At 44.8% G+C, this 21,409-nt stretch overlaps 1 protein-coding gene across 7 annotated transcripts in view; it reads right to left on the bottom strand.

Moving 5' to 3' along the window:
* CTNND1 (catenin delta 1) overlaps positions 1-21,409 on the bottom strand; it is a 101,811-nt gene that overhangs the window by 55,959 nt on the left and 24,443 nt on the right. For 6 of the 7 annotated variants that reach the window (XR_014444367.1, XM_083146115.1, XM_083146116.1 and 3 more), the window contains exon 2: positions 494-712. The exons of the other annotated variant lie outside the window; for it this stretch is intronic. Coding sequence is in view for 5 of the 6 variants with exons in the window: in XM_083146115.1 (XP_083002241.1) it covers positions 494-688 (195 nt within the window). In the remaining variant the exon portion in view is untranslated. The remainder of the gene's footprint in view (positions 1-493; positions 713-21,409) is intronic. 7 annotated transcript variants of the gene reach the window in all.

The raw sequence follows: 21,409 nt of genomic DNA, 5'->3' as shown, positions 1-21,409 counted from the left end.
GGGTTACAGCACAGGTCAGCGTTAGAGCATGCTATTTTGGGGATTTATTATTATGCTCGGTAAAGTGATAAACTGTCTGTTTATCACCGGCCAGTTACGGTCTTGGTTTGAAAAATGACAGGTAGGAGCTAATTGGACGGGGATAAAACCAGACAGTTTATCACTTCACCAAGCTTAATAAATCTACCCCTAAATGAGACATATTATAACATCACCTAATGTTTCCCTACTGCACTGGGGACCAACAGTGTACACGTGTCTTGGTTCTCACTGTTTTCAAAGGCTGAAGCTTAACAAGAAGACAGTGAAAAGCAAACACTAATGTGTCACAAAAGATTCAAGTCCAAGTGGCAGAGTAACAAAAAGGAGATATAGGAAGGTTTTGTTAAATCTTTATTATGACAAATGTAATTTACTTCAAGAATTAACATGGACAATGTTAGTTGGAAATCCAGATGAACCAGGGCATTGCTCCAGACATGCTGAAAGTTACCTGCTGGCGACGGGTGAGGGTGCCATTGGTGAGGGGGGGAGTGGCCTCCTGGGGGGTCACCCACACCCGGTCCAGCTGAGCAGTGACGTGTCTCCTCTCTTCTTCCAGAGCACGAGACAGTAGCTCAAACTGTGCCTCCTGCGCTCTCACCGAGGCCAAGATACTGGCCGGGCTGTCAGACTCAGGCTCATCCATAAAAGGTTAGAAAGAGACCCTAAGCTAAAGGAGAGAAAGAAGAGAAAGAGAAAGAGAAAAGAAAGAGGGAGAGACACCAAATTAAAACAATTAAGAGACAGTCCCACAAACCCGAGATGACTTCCATTCCTGGCTGCTTGCATGACAAATCTTTAATTGGCCAGAAAAAAAAACACAGAAAATATCTCCCATACTAACTGCAGGCCAGGAATGAAAGGCAAGAAAACATAATTAGAGCAAGTCTGACAAATTGTTCATCTTCATTTAGTTATTGAGGAAATACAATTAAAACACCATACAGTACCAGAAAAGGACCAGAGCTTTAAAAAAAAAGGCAGCATGCACAGATTAAGGTATAATGATTAATTGTAATAGACTTTAGAAAATTGGTCCAAGAAAAAAATGTGGATTTAATTTATTATGATTTGAATACACTTAAACCACATGGTTTAAATGAAGATTTTGAGCTTAAATGGTTTTTATAGTCTGCCCCCTGCACATTTAATCTTTTTATTCCTTACTTTGGGTCCCTATCTATAATCGTAAATTGTATTTTAATAATATTGTATTTTATATATTGTTATGCTGTAAATTGGCACTTAATACAAAAGTGTATTCGATATGAATCTGGGGAGTCCCTTTTCTAAAGCTGTCCATACATCTACAGATTGATTGTCTGATCTGGCTGGTTGGAACAAAAACCTGGTAATGAATGAGAGCAAATGACTGTCAGTTTTCCAGCATTTCAAAGCAAATGGTGAACAAACTGTCATTCGGATATTACCAGGTTTTTGTTCCAACCAGCCCAATCTGACAATAAATGTGTAGATGTATGGCCAGCTTAATTGTTCATTCAAATATACACTGACAACGGATGTTATTCAGATGCAGATCATGAGTCCAAACTAACTATGGGCGGAAGGACTGACAATGAGGTGCGGGATGGCGAAGTGTGATGGGCGGTCCAGCCGGCACACAAGTACACCGCATCGAGATGACCACCCGTCCTGTACCACCATCGAACATGCCCCCGTTTAATACAGAAGGCCGGGGGGAACAAATTTACAGCCGGACTTCTGGATGTAAGAACTGACATGACGATGCACCCACACACAAAGAATGCATGACGAGGCGCCCTATCAGGACAGAGTGGTATAAAATTCAGATATGCCAGACCACCCACACACAAAGAACCTTGAAAAAAACCTACGTTTAGCTCAAAACGTGTTGGTGTTTTCCTTGGCATAGCGGACTGTGTGGATACATTGCATGCAAACTTGAACCGGATGCAGACTACCCGGGTGCTGCATTTTCTATTCAATCTTGTTTCAACTGTTTTTTTTTTTTTTTGCTTTAAACCGTTCCACCATCTTTGGTAGTTACAGCCACACTATCCTATTTATTGCCCAGGATATTTTGTGTTTGTGCGCTTTATTTATATATATATATATATATATATATATATATATATATATATATATATATATATATATATATATATATATATATATATATATATATATATATATATATATATATATATATATATATATATATATATATAAATAAATGTAGGTAATAATCCGCGTCACTCAGGGGGTCTTGGTTAAAGATATATTTATAGAACAGCGTAAATCAATCCATGTGCAACAAAGCCGACGTTTGTGTGCCCGCAAGCACTTTTGTCAAGACTGCACCTTGTATATAGGTCTCCAGATGTTGTGAAACTACACATCCCAGCATGTTATTATGAAACTAAAACATCCCAGTTTTGCTATTAGAGAATGCTAAAACTATTGCAAAGCATGCTGGGATGTGTAGTTTCAAAACATCTGGAGGGCCAACGTTGGACATGCCTGGCTTAAACTGTTCAATACAGTAGACCAGTGGTTCCCAAACTTTTTCAGTCCAAGGCATCCATGACTTTTTCAAGGCACCCTTAACCCCAAAAAATTACCGAAACATCCCTATTTTTAAAGTAGATGGGTTGAAACAATGCTATCAGTCTTTAGATAAGGAATTTTTTTTATTAACGTGATTGTAAAAATAACACATAAATCCAAGAAAAAATTCAGACCTGCTCACTGGGCTGCGAGTGTTTGGAGCCCTGCTAGCAGGTTAACCCCACCCCGCTGAGCTCAATCCCCTACCCCTGTGCATGGCTGCAAACATGTTTGCAACCATGCACACAGGGGGAAAATAACTCACCATCAAATGATTTTCCCACTTCTAGCAAACGCGAGTAAGTCTAGACTTACTCAGCGCTGGAAAGGCGGTGAGCAGAAAGCAGCCGCTGCTGATGGCAGCAGCCCTCCCTCTCAACATCTGGAGAAGGCCTGCGTTTTGTGGAAAAATCCCAGAAAATGCATTGTTATCGCCGCAGGGTGTCAATTATTTCGCTGGCTGTCTTTGTACGGACAGCGTGCCATGTGCATGTATGGTTGCAAAAAAAAATCGCCCTTTTCAGTTCCCAACTATGCAGCACCTCAGTTACACTCATATACCTGTAGATTACCTGCAGAAAGCCACCACTGTCTGACTACAGGCACAGAGGTAAGCCACATGCTCACCCCCTCTCCTCCCGGGGCCACTGCCGGTCACAAGTAACTGCTCAAATACCCCCCCCCCCCCCTGTCACCGGCTGACTCAGGTCACAGATAAGCAGCCACCTGCTCATTGCTGCTGGCTCATTCCGACTCATCCCGCTCACTGCCCGACCCCTCCAGGTGCTCACCCCCACTCCCTCCTGGAGCTCACCTCCGGTGCACACACATGCGGCTGCAGGGACACTGGCCGCCTTTACTCCACCGCTCCCTCCTGGCGATAACCACCGCTCCCTCCTGTAGACACAAATGCTACTGCAGGGACACTGGCCACGGCACTGGTTGCACTTACTCCCCCCCGCAGCTGCTCGCTAACAGTCTGCAGGGACACTGGCTGCTCTCACTCATCCACATGGCTGCAGAAACAGTGCCGCGGCACCCCTGTCACAGCGCTGCGGCTCCCCAGGGAGCCGCGGCGCACAGTTTGGGAACCGCTGCAGTAGACTGTTGGCTTCCCAGCCTCTAGTTTCTGTAGTAATAATATGTATGTTGCCTTTCTTTCCTTCAAGGAATGTATCAAATACATTTGCATATTAATACAGAGGAGTCGGAGAGTCGGCATCAGAAGTACGAGGAGTCGGAACATTTATCTACCGACTCCACAGCCCTGTTTCTGACCACACAGACTGTCCATCTAAATCATATGGAATCGGCTCCCAATTTAGGTTGTGCTACACAAATCATTTTGGGATTGCTTTATTGCACCCTACTCAGTGCCAGAATCAGAAACATGAAACAGTTAAACCAGACTAAAGTGCAGGGCATAGTGAGAAGTGATATTTGAACGTCTAACAATTTATAGAGAAGAATGTATATTTACCAAATTATACCATTTAAACTTGTCTGATCTTGAATGGAAGTGTGTGTACCAAAGTGTCTGCATTTTTACTTTAAATTAATCATTTTAATTATAAATCGTAGTCAAGGTGTTTAAATAGATAGCTACAGAAACAATGAAGTACTAAAATGCTTTTCAGAAAAGAGCATGGAGATAACTAAAAGGGACTAAATCCAACATCTGTGAGATGTGCAAAACATCCACTAAAAATTTCAGCATCTCACGTCATAAATTACCATGAAAAAAGTTAAAAAATAAATAAAAAAAAAAAAAAAAGATTGTTTCCTACATAAGTTAAACATTACAGGTCACTACAATGAATGAAAAATTGTTCGCTTGGCAATTTTCACACCTATTTTGACAAATTCACTTGGCAAACAGTTAAGATTAGGTACAGACAAGGGAATCCTTGTTAAAGATGGCCATGCCCCCATCTATTCCTTCCCCACTGGCATTGCTAATATCTACGTCGGCGGGGCCTCATTTAGTGTGTATGAGGCAAATATATGAGAAAACAAGAAAGCCTCTCAAAGGGGTCAATTTAATACATTGCACAGTGACGAGTGCCAGGACTTATGTAGGGTACACACCAGGACGCGGGGGGGGCACGACCCGCTCACCATGTGCACCGTGAGCGGGTCCGATCCGATGGTGACCCGCACCCGGCTGTATGGTCGTCATTGAGATCCTACCTGCAGCAGGTAGGATCTCAATAACGACCGACCGACCCGCGGGACCGCGCATCGGATCGTAATCGGTCCACACCAGGACAGAAAAGGGCCCAATCAGCACACAATCTACATCCAATTGGTCGGAATTGGATCTAGATTGAGGGGATCGGGCCCTAGTCGTCCTGGTGTGTACACAGCATAAGCTACCACGGCTTATCTAATCAGCAGGCTGCTAATTTGAATGCTGGTACTCGAGACTAAAGTTGCGCCGCACTTAAAACAGTATTGTTTTAAGTGCAGCAGATTTGTCGGATTTCTGCTCATATCCCAGGTTGGGTGAAAGCAAAAATACACTAGTCGGAGTTAGAAGGGCCTCGATAAGAATATAGGGTACTTATATACACTATAGTTAGTGCGCTCATACCGCCATTATCCATGTTGGCATGGAGTTGATTTTATATAGTGTGGCGAGCCCCGTGGAAAACTAAGCAAATAGTTTAGTTGGCGCCCAACTAACATAAATACCGAAAATAGTTGTGACCTGTCGTGAATCGACCTAAAACTGTGCTGGGAAAAAGTTCCATAGAGACAGTGCTGCATGCTAAAAGCTCGATCCCCAGATTATATTCAGGAGATTCTAGATACAGTTAAAGATTAATTTTAATATCAGTCATCTAGCTGATAAATACAGAATCAGAAGCTGTTCCAGATACTTTGGGCCCTGGTCATGTAGGGCATTGAAAGCCAGTAATTCTTGAAACTATTGGGTGTTTTGTGGCTGGAATGGGACCGTTTAGTAAATTACCTGGCAGATTAATTTTGCAAGTGTCACAGTTCTTTTGCTAGAGATCAAGGTAGAGTATATTGCAATGCATGTATGACTCTTGGCAGATATTCAAAGGGAAGGGTTTAATTTTTGGGTACTTGTTTCCTAGCACAGTGCCCACGATATTAAGTTGTATGACATCTCATCGCATTGTATGCGGTCATATGGCATGCGATTTTAAATTGTATAAGCACCCTAATGGGTGCTTACAATGTTAAATGCACCCCCACTAATCAACGCCAACCCGAAGTGTGGCGAGCGCAGCGGTACCCGTCCTCAGACCTTTTCATACCCCGCCACGCTTCGGGTTGGCATTGATAGTGGGGGTGGCGTTGGGGGTGCTTTTAACATAGTAAGCACCCATTACGGTGCTTATACCATTAATTATCTTCTAACATTGAAAACACCCATTAGGGTGCTTATACAATTTTACATCGTATACCATTGTATATGGCATACAATGCGATGGTATACAATTTAAAATTGTATAACATTGGCTGCCATCTCGTAACATCGCATCGCATACCATTGTATGCCTTATGGTCTGCGATGCGATGGGCGCCGTGCTAGGAAACAAGTACCGATTTTGCCGATGTTCCTCAGATGAAAGAATGAATATTTGATTATGGATGATCAAAATATATGTCTAGTGTCAGTGAAACACGGCCATCTGTTGGCAGCAAGTGAGACTACAGCTACGAGCTTTAGAAGCATTCGCTTTGAGCAGGCTTACTAGTATCTGATGTTTAAGTGTCAACCAACCATCCAGGACAATGGCAAGTTTTCGCACATAAAAGTGTTTTGTAATCTCAAATTAGAAGTCTATTTGTTTGACTATGCCACAGTTGTCCTTTGAGGATTAGGACATATCAAAGTATTATCAGGATTCACTAACAACCAACAATCCTGTTACACAAATAAAAATCAGTAGAAGAAACCCAATGCATGATATTGTTCCAATAATTGTACTGGAGTCTGAAACTGAATTTCAAAAAGAATTGCGGAAATTTGAAAGGCCACATTTCCAGCACATCGCTCTAAATTTGAATCAGTCCCAGTGACAGAACAGTATTTTTAGAATGTCAGGTTCTGTTAAGATAGAGCAGATCATACTTTATTGCCATTTCTAGTTAATCACCACAACATTCTTCTTAAAATATCAAATAATGGGGTCAAGTCAATTAGGTGTGAACTGGGTTGTTCCACAAATGTCATCTGCAATTCAAATTTTAAAAAAACTCATGATTTTTTGGGGAGGAAATTCTTGGTATGCACCACTCCTGAACAAAATGAGAGGGCAGAGGAAACGTTTGCATTTTGAAATACCATGTCGGGAAAGCACAGAATCTCTAGTATTTAACGCCACAACTAGAAATTTTAGTGCCCTGCACCAGAAAAAGCATTAGTATCGAACAATGCCCCTCCCATCTTCCCCTCAAAAATACTAATGGGTATGATCTCATCTGGAATGAATATAGCCACATCATAGTAACTATTCATGTTACACCACAAAGTAGTGCAACATTATTCAGGTTATGCCTCCCCTGTATAATGTAAGCTCTCAAACACACACAGGGCCCTCTTCTCTTGTGTGCTTTTCCTTCTCTTACTTAACCATTTTTTGATGGCACCAAATCCTTCAATTTTCTGCCACGCTGATACTTCTTTCAGTGTCCTCTGCTGATGCAGGTATGTTTATGTACCCTGTACTTGTCCTCTATTGTATTCAATTTCAAGTCACTATTTTACTTATTACTTCACTCTGGTTCTACCACTGCTCCAGCTAAACAGCTCCTCACTTGTGGAAGAGCTGGAAGATGCACTAACAGCAGAGAAGTATGTGGAGGTGTTGCATTGATATGAGAGCTTAAAGCAGGGGTGTCCAAACTTTTTGCGACGAGGGCCAGATTTGGTGAAGTGTAAATGTGTGGGGGGCCGACCATTCAGCCTGACATTCTTTGAATCATTAATCACATCAGAATAGTCCCCCACTCTGCCCCCATTCACTGTATGTGCCCCAGCCTGTCCCTGCTCCCCCTTCTCTGAATGGCCATCACTGCCTCCATTCACTGTTTGTTCCCCAGCCTGACCCTCCTTCACTGTATGTCCCCCACTCTGCCCCCTCCCTTCTCTGTAGGTTTCCCAGTTCCTTGTGTAAGCCAGAGGAAGGAGAGGCAAAAAAGGGATTTTTGTAAGAACTTACCGTTCGAATCCCTTTCTCTGATATGGTCCTGGTGACACAGCTCAACACTGGGATGTAGGAGGGTCCGAAGGAGCCAGGCACCTATCCTAAAGTTTTAGAGGGTAGGCTCCTCCCCTACTGCATCCCTGGACTCTTCAGTTCAATCTTTCAAAGCCACTGGAATACATAACTCAGTACAAACGCCTGCACATATTATATGCACATTTTATAACAGAAAACTGTTAACCTTTAACCATTTTAACATGAACATCATGAAACTTCTGGCATACTTACTGAGCGTAAGGGAGGGATCGCTGTGTCACCAGGACCATATCAGAGAAAGGGATTCGAACGGTAAGTTCTTACAAAAATCCCTTTTTCTCTTTCAATGGTCCTGGTGACACAGCTCAACACTGGGACGTTCCAGAGCCGGTCCTTTGGGAGGGTACGCTCAGGTCTGCAGCTCTCAGCACTGCTCGCCCGAATGATGCGTCCTCCGACGCGAACTCATGGAATCTATAGAATTTGGCAAATGTGTGAACAGATGACCAAGTGGCAGCTCTGCAAACCTGCTCAGCTGTGGCCCCATGTCGAACCGCCCAAGAGGTGGCAACTGACCTGGTGGTATGCGCATTTATTTTGGCCGGTACTGGTCTACCCATTTTGGTGTATGCAAAGGCTATCACAGACCGCAACCACCTAGCAATAGTCTGCTTAGATGCAGGCCAACCAATTTTGTGTACGTCGTACAATACCAACAATGTGTCAGTCTTCCTGACACTCTTCACTCTGTCCACATATATGCGTAAGGCACGCACAACATCCAAAGTTCTCAACTTGTCCCTTTTCTTAGAACCCTCTGGGGGTTGAAACACAGGTAGAACTATCTCCTGATTTAAATGGAAGGTAGATACCACCTTCGGTAAAAACTGAGGCACTGTTCTTAAAACAGCCCTGTCATCATGAAAAATTAAGAAGGGAGATTTACATGACAAAGCTCCCAATTCTGAAACTCTTTTAGCAGATGCTACTGCTAACAAAAACACTAGCTTCCACGTGAGAAACTTAAAATCAGCCGACCTTAAAGGTTCAAAAGGTGCCTTTTGAAGGCATTCCAAAACCAGTGATAGATCCCAAGGTGCTACTGGTTGCTTGTATGGAGGTTTCAACCTGGATACTCCTTGTAAAAAGGTTTGAATTTCCGGCAAAATGGCTATCTTTTTCTGGAAATAGATGGACAAGGCCGAAATCTGTACCTTCAGTGACTGAAGGCTTAGGCCCGATGAAAAACCATCTTGTAAAAATTCCATCATTCTTGATAGCTTAAAATGAGATGTATGAGCCTTTCTTCTCTCACACCATCGAATGTAAGTCTTCCAGACTCTATAATAATTTGCCGAAGATACAGCTTTTCTGGCTTTTATCATCGTCTGTACTACTGCCTCAGAAAACCCTTTTCTTTTCAAAATGGTGGTTTCAATAGCCAGGCCGTCAAAATCAATCGATCTGAATCCAGGTGATTGAATGGGCCTTGTCTTAGAAGGTCTGGTCTCAGAGGTAGACGCCATGAGTCCACAGACAACCTCTGAAGCCTCGAGTACCAGGATCTCCTTGGCCAATCTGGGGCCACTAAGATCACTGGAACCTTCTGCCCCTGTATTTTCTTCAAAAGTCTCGGTAACATTGGTACTGGTGGGAATGCATAAAGGAGATCTCCCTGCCAGTGAATAGTCATGGCATCCACTGCCTCCGCTAGTGGATCCCTTGTTCTGGCATAGAACCTGGACTTGACGGTTGATCCTGGATGCCATCAGGTCCACATCCGGAGTTCCCCACATCGAAGTGATTTGTTGAAACACCTGAGGGTGTAAGCTCCATTCCCCTTCCTTGAGCTCCTCCCTGCTCAGGAAGTCGGCTTCTATATTCTCTATTCCTGGGATGAATATAGCCGATACAGCTGGAACATTCTGTTCCGCCCATAGGAAGATTCTGGAAACCTCCCACATGGCCAATCTGCTGCGTGTACCTCCCTGGTGATTCAGATACGCCACAGCTGTGGCATTGTCGGTCTGAATCCTCAAAGGGAGGTTCTGTAACCTGTCTCCCGCCAAGGAAATCACTTTCCAGACAGCTCTCAGCTCCAAGATGTTGATTGGTAACGCTGATTCCTCTGCCGTCCACAGGCCCTGAAGCCTGAGATCCAGGACTATTGCCCCCCAGCCCCTGAGACTGGCGTCGGTAGTTACTATCAACCAGTCCCAGGTCTGTAATGACCGACCCCATTGAAGGGAATCTACTTCTGTCCACCATTTCAAGGATTCTCGGGTGTCCGAAGACAGCACTATCATCTCGGATTTCATGGTCAAAGTGTTTCCTGACCAGGCTGACAAAATGTTCCATTGGAACCTCCGAGAGTGGAACCTGGCAAATTGAAGCGTCTCGAATGACGCCACCATCTTCCCCAGGAGCTTGAGGCACCTCCATACTGAAATGCTCTGAGCCCTGAGAATCTCCTGGACTAGGGTGACCAGATCCCTGGCCTTTACCTCCGGGAGGAATACCCGATGAAGATGGGTGTCCAGTATGACTCCCAAGAATTGGAGCCTTTGTGACGGTACCAACTGAGATTTTTGCAAATTTAAAATCCAGCCGTGAGCCTGCAAAAAACTGATGGCCTCTGCCAAGTGACTCTGCAGCATGGCTGCTGACTCTGCTTTGAACAGGAGATCGTCCAAATAGGGTATTACTGTGATTCCCCTGAGCCTGAGCACCGCCGCCATTACTGACATTATCTTTGTGAATACCCTTGGCGCGGTTGCTAGCCCAAAGGGTAACGCCCGGAATTGTAAATGCAGGTCTCCTATGGCAAACCTCAACAAGGTCTGATGCTCCGGGTGTATAGGAACGTGCAAATATGCGTCCTGGACATCCATGGACGCCAAAAATTCTCCCTGGTCCAGACTCAGGAGTACTGACCGTAGGGACTCCATTTTGAAATGGTCTACCCATAAATGAACATTTAGGGATTTCAAATTTAGTATTGGTCTGAAAGACCCGTCTGGTTTGGGCACCAGGAACAGCGTGGAGTAAAAGCCTTTCTTCCACTCTGCCCTGGGGACTGGTGTAACCACCCCTTTTTCCAAAAGGGAGTGAGCTGCTCTCACAAGAGCTGTACGCAGCCGTGCCTCCTTTGGTAAGGATGTGGGGATGAACCTCTTCATGGGCGGCCCTCTGCAAGGGATTTTGTAACCCTGTGTTATAATATCTAACACCCAGGCATCCTGGTCTAGAGAAGCCCAAGCGTCCCTGAAGAGTGTGAGACGCCCCCCCACTTTTGTCACTGTCGGGCGAAGCCCCTGACAGTCATGCAGAGGGTTTATCCTCTCCTTTTGTGGCAGGCTTCTTGTGAAAAGAGCCAAATTTTGACTTTTGTGTCTTGCCTCTAGAGGACTGAAACCTTCCCCTGAAAGACTGTCCTCGAAAGGACGCACCACCTCTAGGGGAGGGCCGAAAGGACGGCTTAAAAGCAGAAAATCTGGACGTCTGCTTTGCTGAGGAGGCCGGCAGGAATGTACTTTTGCCGCCCGTGGCCTGTTTTATAATCTCCTCTAATTCGGTACCAAAGAGTACCTTTCCTTTGAAGGCTAATGTTTCCAGAGCCTTCTTGGACTCATTGTCTGCTTCCCAGGCTTTAAGCCAAAGCACTCTCCTGGCATTAATGGAGACTGTGGACACTCTGGTTGCCATTTTAATAGCTTCCTCCTCTGCTTCCACTGCATATTCTGCCGCTGCCTTAATCTTTTCTGCAAGCAGTAATGCTCCAGGGTCAGCCTACAGCATGGTGCATAATTCACCAGCCCACTCTATCATGGCCTTAGAGACCCAGGCTGAAGCAATAAGGGGCCGTAAGGTAAACCCCACCCCTTCAAAGATAGCTTTGAGGTTTCCCTCCAGCTTTTTATCCACAGAATCTTTAAAAGCTGCACCGCCCTGTACTGGCAATACAGTAGCCTTGGACAAACGTGCCACTGAAGCGTCCACAACTGGGACCTTTTCCCAGAGCTCCGCATGAGACTCTGGCATGGGGTACAGACTAAGGAATCGCTTAGGCATCTGAAGCCTCTTATCAGGAGTTTTCCAAGCCCCTTCTAACAATTCCTGTAACCCCTCATCTGAAGGAAAAGTAACAGCCTCCTTCCGCTGTCGCTTAAAAACACCTTTAACAGGAGTCTTATCCTCCACAGACAGCTTTAAAGCCTGCTTCACAGCTACAATGAGATCCTCTATACCAGCAGCAGAGTTCTCTTCCAAATCATCACCCTGATCCCAGGGGATGTCAGTATACTCTCCTTCCTCTTCATCTACCACAGTAGTTAAAGCATAAGACCTTCTAGGGGTCCCTGCCACATCATCCATTTTGTCCAGCATTTCACTGAACCTGTTGATCCCTTTTGCAGTATCCTGCATCACCTGAATCAGTGCAGGATCTGCCTGGGTAAGAGGCAAGGAGCCGGACGACTGCTGAGATGATGGCATAGGTCTCTGTGATTCTACCAGCCCATCACTCTGCCTGTCCAAAAGCTGCACCAAAGCGTTTACTGACCTGCCTAGGGCCCTGGCCCACGCAGGTTCCATCTGCTCTGCCCTATGGGGTTCACTGCCCATGGGTCTCACATCAGCGCAAGTAATACATAAGCCCCCCTTGGCCATCTGCTCAGGGACAAACTTTTGTGTGCAAACATTGCACGCGCTCAGTGCACTGAGGGCTCCCTCCCCCAAAACCACAGCCTGATGCTCAGACATGATGCAAGTGATAAATGTATATCTATCAGTATACACAGTGCAAACAATGTACAAGCGTTTATACAGAGGCAATGCACCCAGTCACTTATCTGTCTGTTGGTTTCAACTGCGGGGAAGCGATGCCCAGGAAATCCAAGTCACTCTGCCAGGATCAGTAAGCCAGCTCAGCTCCGCTGCAAGCGTTCTGAAAGGCGCCAAAGTCAGAGTGAAGGAAGAGACCACAGGTCCCTGCTGCTGCGGGGTCCGTGACCTTTTGGCGCCAACCACCCCCAGCCAGCCGCTCCTTAGGTAGGATTTCCTAGTTCCAGTGTCTCCCCCTCAACTGGGGATCACTTGAAACATGCCTGTCACAACGCTGCTGTCCTCTCATCTAGGAGCTCAGCGTGTAAGCTCCGCATAAAATGGCCGCCGCCATCACGGAGCGCCTGTCCCCCATGATCCCCACCTGAATGTGGAGCCGGTTTCAGGGTACTCCGGAGCCCAGGCAGCCTTTTAGAAAAGGCTATAAGCGCTGCACAGGGAGACCAGACAGTGTCTCCCCTGTGCACAGTGAGCTGACAGGACGCGCTTCTGTCAGCTCCTGCTGCGCTAGCAGTGTGAGGATTCACTATGAGAATCCTCACACTGTGCCTACCTAGCTAGGGTGAAAGTTAATAAAACAATAAAAATCCCCTAACTACTCTAATTCTTCGGCTGCTCCTGCAGCCCTTTAGAATAGCACCCACTCCAGTGGGCACCTAACACGAACTGAAGAGTCCAGGGATGCAGTAGGGGAGGAGCCTACCCTCTAAAACTTTAGGATAGGTGCCTGGCTCCTTCGGACCCTCCTACATCCCAGTGTTGAGCTGTGTCACCAGGACCATTGAAAGAGAAACAGGCACTGCAAGGACAGAAGATGATTGGGCTCCAACTGCTGCCCTCCTCCGCTCTGCATGTTACGGGAGCAAGCCCCCTCCCCAAACACTGCTGTCACTGATTGTGGAGTAGGGCGATTGCAGCAGCAGGGGTAGGACAAACACATCTGACTGTGGAGGCCGGCACCTCCTCACTGCAGCAGACATGTATATATTACTGGCAATACTGGTCACCAATGAATATTGGTAGCAATGTATACACACTCGACTGGGCTGCCACTCTCAATGCTCTTAAACTCAGCCGTGGCAACAAGCACTTCAGAAAGGCTTTACACAGGTTTAGCCATTTGACAGCTTAAACCCTGTATGTTTGGGTGCATTACGTGCAATATGCATGGGCACCCATAATCAAGTAAATCCTGACATGGACATAGAAATATCCCGTTTAGATGGGAAAAATAAATGCCCAAATCAATAAAATTGTCCCTTAAGGTGATTCTATGTGAATAGGTGCCAGACAGTAACTCAATTAGGTGAAAACCAGAGTTAATCAATTATTTCTCCATTTGGTATTGATGCTCTCAAAAGCACAGGGTTTACATGTACAAATCTGCTAAACCCATTTATAGTAGGGCAGGCATGTCCAAACTGTGGCCCTCCAGCTGTTGTGAAACTACACATCCCAGCATGCATGGTCATAGTTTTAGCAGTCCCTAATAGCAAAACTGTGGCAAGTCCTTATGGGACTTGTGGTTTCACAACAGCTGGAGGGTCATAGTTTGGACATGCCTGTAGTAGGGGGTTAGTGTGCCCAAATAGCAGACTTTGCACATACAGTACATCTTCTTGTAACTTAGCCACAGGAGAGACCTTTTCTTTTCTCAGCCGTCTATCATGCATCTAAACAGAAACAACTGAATTGCACCTCTAGTGGTAGAAGTGAGGGGTTTTGGGGAACAAATGGCTCACCCATTAAACGCCTACTATATGGTCCAGACAACTTGGCATGTTTTTGGGGTGCAAGATTGTGTCTCACTTTTTCCAGTTCACTTCTTGTAGCATTAAAAATTACATAACCTTGCTGCAAGTACCCAAACGTGGTATTTTTGACTGAATCTCAAATTGGGGGTGGGGGTGTAGTGATGTCATTTATCTTTTGCAAACCCACTAACTGATCTGCACCTAATAAAAAGGGGGGGGAGGGGGCTTCCACGTAGCATTATGCAGTTTAGTCTGCATTAGCCATCTAAAACTTGTATACCAAGAACTGAAGGGTGCAAAATAATAATAATAAGTGTGTGTGTGTGTGTGTGTGTGTGTGTGTGTGTGTGTGTGTGTGTGTGTGTGTGTGTGTGTGTGTGTGTGTGTGTGTGTGTGTGTGTGTGTGTGTGTGTGTGTGTGTGTGTTATAAATAAATATCTTCTACCACTAAACCATATATAAGCTAGTGTACATTCTAGTAACCGCCATATTTAAAAACCCATGCAGTTCCTGTTCCCTGCCCGGGGTGTCGCTGTCTGCTGTGGTGCTTCTAGCACAGGTCTGATTTGCATATCAGTGCTGATATACAGACCACACTGTGCTAGAAGCACTAAAGTAGACAGACACCCCAGGTAGGGAAGAGGAACTGCATGGGTTTTCAAATATGGCGGGTACTAGAATGAACACTAAAGCTGTATCATGCAAAATCATTATGAGATTCATAAAACATGTTAAGGACTGCTAGTTCTTATCTATGAATCTTGATCAGAAGAGGTCTGACATGTACAGTATAAAGGTTATTCTTCGTTTCTGGTCAAACCGGTTTGGTTTCCTGAGGAAGAAGATGATCTACAAGTAGGCGACAGGAAAACAATAATTGCGGATGCAATCACGTTCTTAAGGAATTTAGTCATTCTCTTGTCAATGTTCTACAGGCGTTTACACACAAGCCGATCACCTTACTCAGTGGGAGTGCCAGAATGCATATCAAATTATAAAGATAGGTAGGTTCAAACTGGAGATTATCGATGCAGTCAGAAGATATCCAACCACAAACACTAAAAGTGACCTACCTATCATGTACTCCAGAGTCCAAAACTTTTACACCCCAATATCTTACCAGAAAATTATATCCTTATCTTTACAATATACAGTTGATCTAATTTCCCACCCGTTCACAAATAAGGAGCAATTCATTGATCATTGACCAGGTTTGGCTAGTCACATCTAATAAAAATAAATAAAAAAGAGGTAGGCATCAGGGCTGATGTAGTCAGTATGTCAAACCTTTTACTCCAACTCTATTTCACTATTGTGTGCTTCACCTTCATAACTGGTAAAGTTATACTCATTTGTAAAAACAAGATTTGCAGCCATTTGTTCCAGTTTTGAGCAAAACTTCATTTTCAGAACTAAACACCTACTGAAGAAGTGCTGTCTTTAGTGACATTATTCTGCAGATGTTTAGCAGGTCTTTCAAGCAAGATAATGCGCAGACTAACGTGTTCAGAGATGCACAAAATAGAATCTGGGAATGATCAAATCAAACACTTGCATACAAGGGAACACGATTTGGTAATATATACCTACCCCCACCATTCTCTCTCTACCAGTTTTCCCTGAACCCATTATTTTCTCCCATTTTTGTGCTTTCTATTTTCTAGTGCATGCCAGTCTCAGGAAATGCTTTGGAGAGATATTATAGCACCTTTATGGGGTACTGATGAAAAATGGTAAAACTTTGTGGCTGTGAGGGGCTACTAAATAATCCTAAGAACTCTAATGTTAGGACGCATACATAAAAAAAAAAAAAAAAGGTAGTGCACCAATATAGGGAATAAAACAAACAAAAAAGGTCTACATTTAAAACTGTACCTGTCCTAATCAACCTTACAACCTAACATCAGAAGCTCCTCAACATAACATACTAAAGGCCCCCATACACTAGGCCAATTTACATGCAATTTGGACACTAGTCAATTGCAGTAATCAATCGCATGAAAAGTGCCCAAATCGCATGTTATTGACAGAAGGTCCCCTGCACATCACACCAGAGCGGCTGCAAAAGCAATCTTATAGACTGTTTCCGAGCCGGGCAGGCTTGGTTGGGATCACATGCAAAAGTACTGCATGCGATATATAATCACATGCAATGCTTTACAAGTGACTGCAGGGCAGATCAAGGGCAACATATCTGAGTGGAGAAGTTGCCTAGTGTATGCCCAGCTTAAGATCAAATATCACCATTATTAACTTCTGAAAGTGTTCGCTTTTGGGAGCCACACATACAGTCACTGAGGCCCTGCTACCACGATGCCTGGTATTATACTGCTGAGGGTGGGGCCACAAATACATAATGCAAAGAAAATCACATCACTATCGTTCAGTTTAACAATGGTGTCTATGGGCCAGGTCATTCTCCTGGGTACTGGATAATGCCACCCAAATTCAGAAATCTCCCGAAAATTCCAGTAAAGCCTAAAATCCAATTACTTCATATTTTGGCTGTTGGGAAGAAGCTAGAACAAATCTGTAAAAAAGCAAAAAGGGAAAACAAAACTTCAAGCAGCTAGCTCCCTGCTTGGTGCCAAGGTCACAACTATGGGTACAAGCTACCAAAAACATTACTGGCATAACACCACTTCAATCCTCGTGACAGAGCTCTCTGCATCTCTTAAAATTGTAAGACAAATTACTAAAAATGAACTCATTGGTTATCAAATTCTGGGGCAGATTTATTAAGCTTAAGGCCCGGCCCATACACACTTGACGATTTTCAGCTGAAAATCGCCTAGTTTGTGTGCCCCCACAGATTGCCGACTAGCAATGATGCGTGCTTCCGCATCATCGCTAGTGAGGTGGGCAATCTGCTGGTTTTACCAGCACACCTAGCGATGATGGCTGGTTTTTCAGTCATCATCAAGTGTGTACAGCAGCCGAGCTGAAAGATGAATGTCTTTCAGTCCAGCCGACAGCCAGGTCCCTCCCCTGTTCACACTCACCCCTCCCTGCCTCTCCTCCGGCTCCAACGCTGCAGCTGCACAGTGACAGCTTATCTGCTCCACACAAACCCCCGCCCGGACATACAGCCCGACGGGACGCCCCGCCCCCCAGCAGAAAGCCCCGGCTGACTTGCCTGCTCCCTGCTCCTGCTGTGTGGAGATAACACCACTGACCACCAATGAAGTTGTTTTAAGGCAGTGATATATATGTGCCAGCAATGTATATATTACTGCACCACTGGGCACCAATGTTATTAATAGGCTAGACGTGGATAGTGGGGGTATGAAAAGGTCGGAGGACGCATAGCGCTGCGCTCGCCACGCTTCGGGTTCACGTTTATAGTGGGGGGGTGGCGTGAGGGTGCATTTAACATTGTAAGCACCCATTAGGGTGCTTATACAATGTTTAATCGCATCGAATTGTATGCCATATACAATGTCATACAATTTTAAAATTGTATGCCATTGTACAATATTGCGCGATATCACATGCCTTATGGCAGGGGTGGCCAAACCGGTCCTCGAGATCTACCAACGGTCCACGTTTTCCAGGTTACCTAGCTGGTGCACAGCTGTAGTCATTACTAACTGTCTCATTTTAAAACATGCTGCATTCATTCCTACTATAGATCCACAGGTTGCCTGGAAAACATGCACCGTTGGTAGATCTTGAGGACAGGTTTGGCCACCCTTGCCTTATGGTATGCGATGGGCGCTGCCAAAATACACAAGTACCGAATTGTCTGTTTGATTTTAGACACTCACGGAATGTTGTGCCTCCCCAATGCTGCCATGTATGTGCTGTCTGCTGACTACACATGTGATGTGATGACCTTTTGCAGTAATTTGCTGGGGTCCTGGAATTCATTTTTATTGTTTGCTGGGGCCCCAGAGCAAACTAGTATGAGGACCGCATTCATTACAGGAATAGCACATTGAGGTAGAAATACACTGTTGGAGGTTGAGGGGGTGAACCACACATGATAAAAAAAAAAAAAAACTTTGCAGAGGACCACAGAATCGGGATAATTTGGGAATCATTTTCATAAAGTCATAAATGTCCTGGTCTCATGGGATCAGAAGGAATAGGTTTGAGATAAAAATTGCACAGTATGTACAAAACCTTAAATTTGTACAGAATATTCCTGCTTGTGTTTAACATTACCAGCTTCATGGCTAGTGCATGAATGGTAAAATCAGGGTTGCCTACCCTTGCGGAAAGGGAGGTAAATCTCCCAGATGCTGGCAGTCTCCCTTGACACCCCACTCCCCTCGGCAGGGGGTCTGTGGGACCAAATGATGCAAATCCCATCATTATAGCCCTGCCCACCGCTGTGCAATGCCAGAGAAACAGTCATTTTATATGCTATATTTGCAACCCTGTCCCCATGAACACTATCACGGAGGGCTCAAATTTTACAAAGTAAGCAATAATCAACTATCATCCTACCAAATTCATGAACATCTAAGATGGTCAGGTTGGAAGTTAAAATGATTTGGCATGGAAGGACACCTTTTACTGCATTATAGTGTCCTCACTAGGCTGTTTTAGCGGGGCACTGCACCCTGCCGATTTTTAAAGGGCAAAAATGCACCCTGCCCCTCTAGCAGCTCCCCGCCAAAAGAGCCTGCTGCCTTTCTCCACCGGCGTCCACAAGGACGCTCAGCACCGAAATAGATGGTGACGCCCGACGCTTCCCCGGCAATGCAGTGTGTTCGGCGGGGCCAGGCCCACCCCCTTTACCAATGCCGGTCATGCCTCTTTCAAGGTGCCGACTTTAGGAGTCTAACTAGACAGGTTTGACTAAGAGTGGTCGACCATAACAGTCTATCTAGACTGAGTCTACTGGCTATACCATAACCGCAAGCAGAAATTATCAAATCTAGGTCCACAATGCTGTTTTGTGCTCTAGAAAAGTTCAAAGAGCACTATGGCAGGGTCCTTTAGCCACGAGAACCAGCATTCTCTGATAGAACACACAAGCACAGGCATTCTCCCACATAGCAATTAAATAGGCCTAGAGATCCTTCCCAGTTCTATTTTTATCTCATTTGAATTGAATCAACCACTAATGCAGAGTACACAGACTACAGTGCCAACAGATGTAGTATAACATCCCCACAGTCGGGATTCGAACAGTCATTAGCCTTGAGTCGGAATCCCAACTGCGGGAACTCAGACAGCGGGGTGAGCACATTGAAGCCCTTTGCAGGCTCGCAGTGCTTGGCACGCTGAGGGTACAGTGGCTCGCTACGCTCGCCACCTATTTTATTCTCCCCCTCTATGGGGGTTGTGAACCCAAACAAGGGAGAATAGCCCCCACTGCCAGTGTGTCGGTCTTTTAGCAGTCGGGATTCCAATGTTGGGGTAAGGACTGTCGGCCAACTGCTGGTGAGTCCTCCAGCACCCGTGTCAATAGCACAATATTTTTTATTGAACTTCCTGGATATAGATAGATAGATATATAGATATACACACAGACATTAAAATTATTTAAAATAATATCATTCAGTGGCCATATTCAGGTGCATGCTGCAGTTGACAATGGTCAGGATTGAGCTGCATGTAAATAGTGTTATAGTGCATATCATTAAAGTCAGCAAATGGGTACTAGCTTTAGAAAGATTCCAGAGTCTTTGACTACTAATTAAGTAAATTATAACATTGACCAAAAGGCTACGTCAAAGAAAGGTCTTCACACAGCCATGTCAATTTGATATCTTAACCATTCTGAGGGTAGAACAGGTCCTTTTTTTGCCAGGTTGACCAGTATTTCATAATGTGTACAGTATTTAAACGCATGATTAGGAGTTTAAAGCACATTAGTTTTCAAGTGTTTTAATTCATTTTACAAAACACATTTATATTAGCCTTGAGGGGGGGGAAATGCACACGACAGAGCTCAAGTCAAACTATGCTCTTGTAATAGAGGTTGTGAAATTGCCTGGGGATTAACAAAAGCATGTTAAAGAGGCATGGCTTCTGCACTCAATAAAAAGGTGTTCATAAGTAAGATATGAGCTTATTCTTTTCGTTTACAGCTGTTACACATAAAAGTTAGACAAGCAAAACGCCTAGTTCTAGCTCACACCCTGACCTTCGTCCTGCAATGCACCTCACTAACATCCACATGATTCAACCCTTGCACAGAAGCAAACACACCCTCAGTGTTGCTCAGAGCAATACAGTTACAGTAGGCATTAAGTCCTACACAGCTACTGATATAGTTCTGACATACAGATGTAGCACCTGTCATCTAGAAAGGGGGGAAACACACATCCCCTTCCGACGAAGCTCCCAGTCAGATGGAGCAACCCTCCGTCTGCGATCGCCAGCAGGACATTCTGACGATCCCCTGTGCTAAACGAGGGGTGCGCCATCTGTAGCTCTTCCAACAAAAGTAGTGTCCTTGAATAAAAAGGGATTTTTGGAAGAACTTACCGTTCAAATCCCTTTCTCTGATATGGTCCTGGTGACAAAGCTCACATTGGGTTGTAGGAGGGTCCGCCGGAGCCAGGCACCTATTCTAAAGCTTTTAGAGAGGTAGGCTCCTCTCATTGCATCCCAGATTCCTCAGTTCAACTTTCAAAGCCACTGGAATACATTAACTCAGTACAACGCCTGAACATATTATATGCAAAAAAAACCTTTAACTTAACCATTATAACATGACATTATGAAAACGGCAATACTTACTGAGCGTAAGGGAGGGATCGCTGTATCACCAGGTCCAGATCAGAGAAAGTGATTCGAATGGTAAGTTCTTACAAAAATCCCTTTTTTCTCTTTCAATGGTCCGGGTGACAGCTCACATTGGGCCATTCAAGAGCCGGTCCATTGGGAGGGTACGCTCAGGTTTGCAGTACTCATCACTGCTCGCCCGAATGATGTGTCCTCCGACGAACTCACGGAACCTACAGAATTTGGTAGAAGTGTGAACAGATGACCAAGTAGCAACCC

Source organism: Crinia signifera, chromosome 6, assembly GCF_055691185.1.
Source record: "Crinia signifera chromosome 6, ASM5569118v1, whole genome shotgun sequence".
Classification (NCBI taxonomy): domain Eukaryota; kingdom Metazoa; phylum Chordata; class Amphibia; order Anura; family Myobatrachidae; genus Crinia; species Crinia signifera.
Note: the sequence above shows the minus strand (reverse complement) of the source record. Positions and strands in the feature narration are given on the sequence as shown.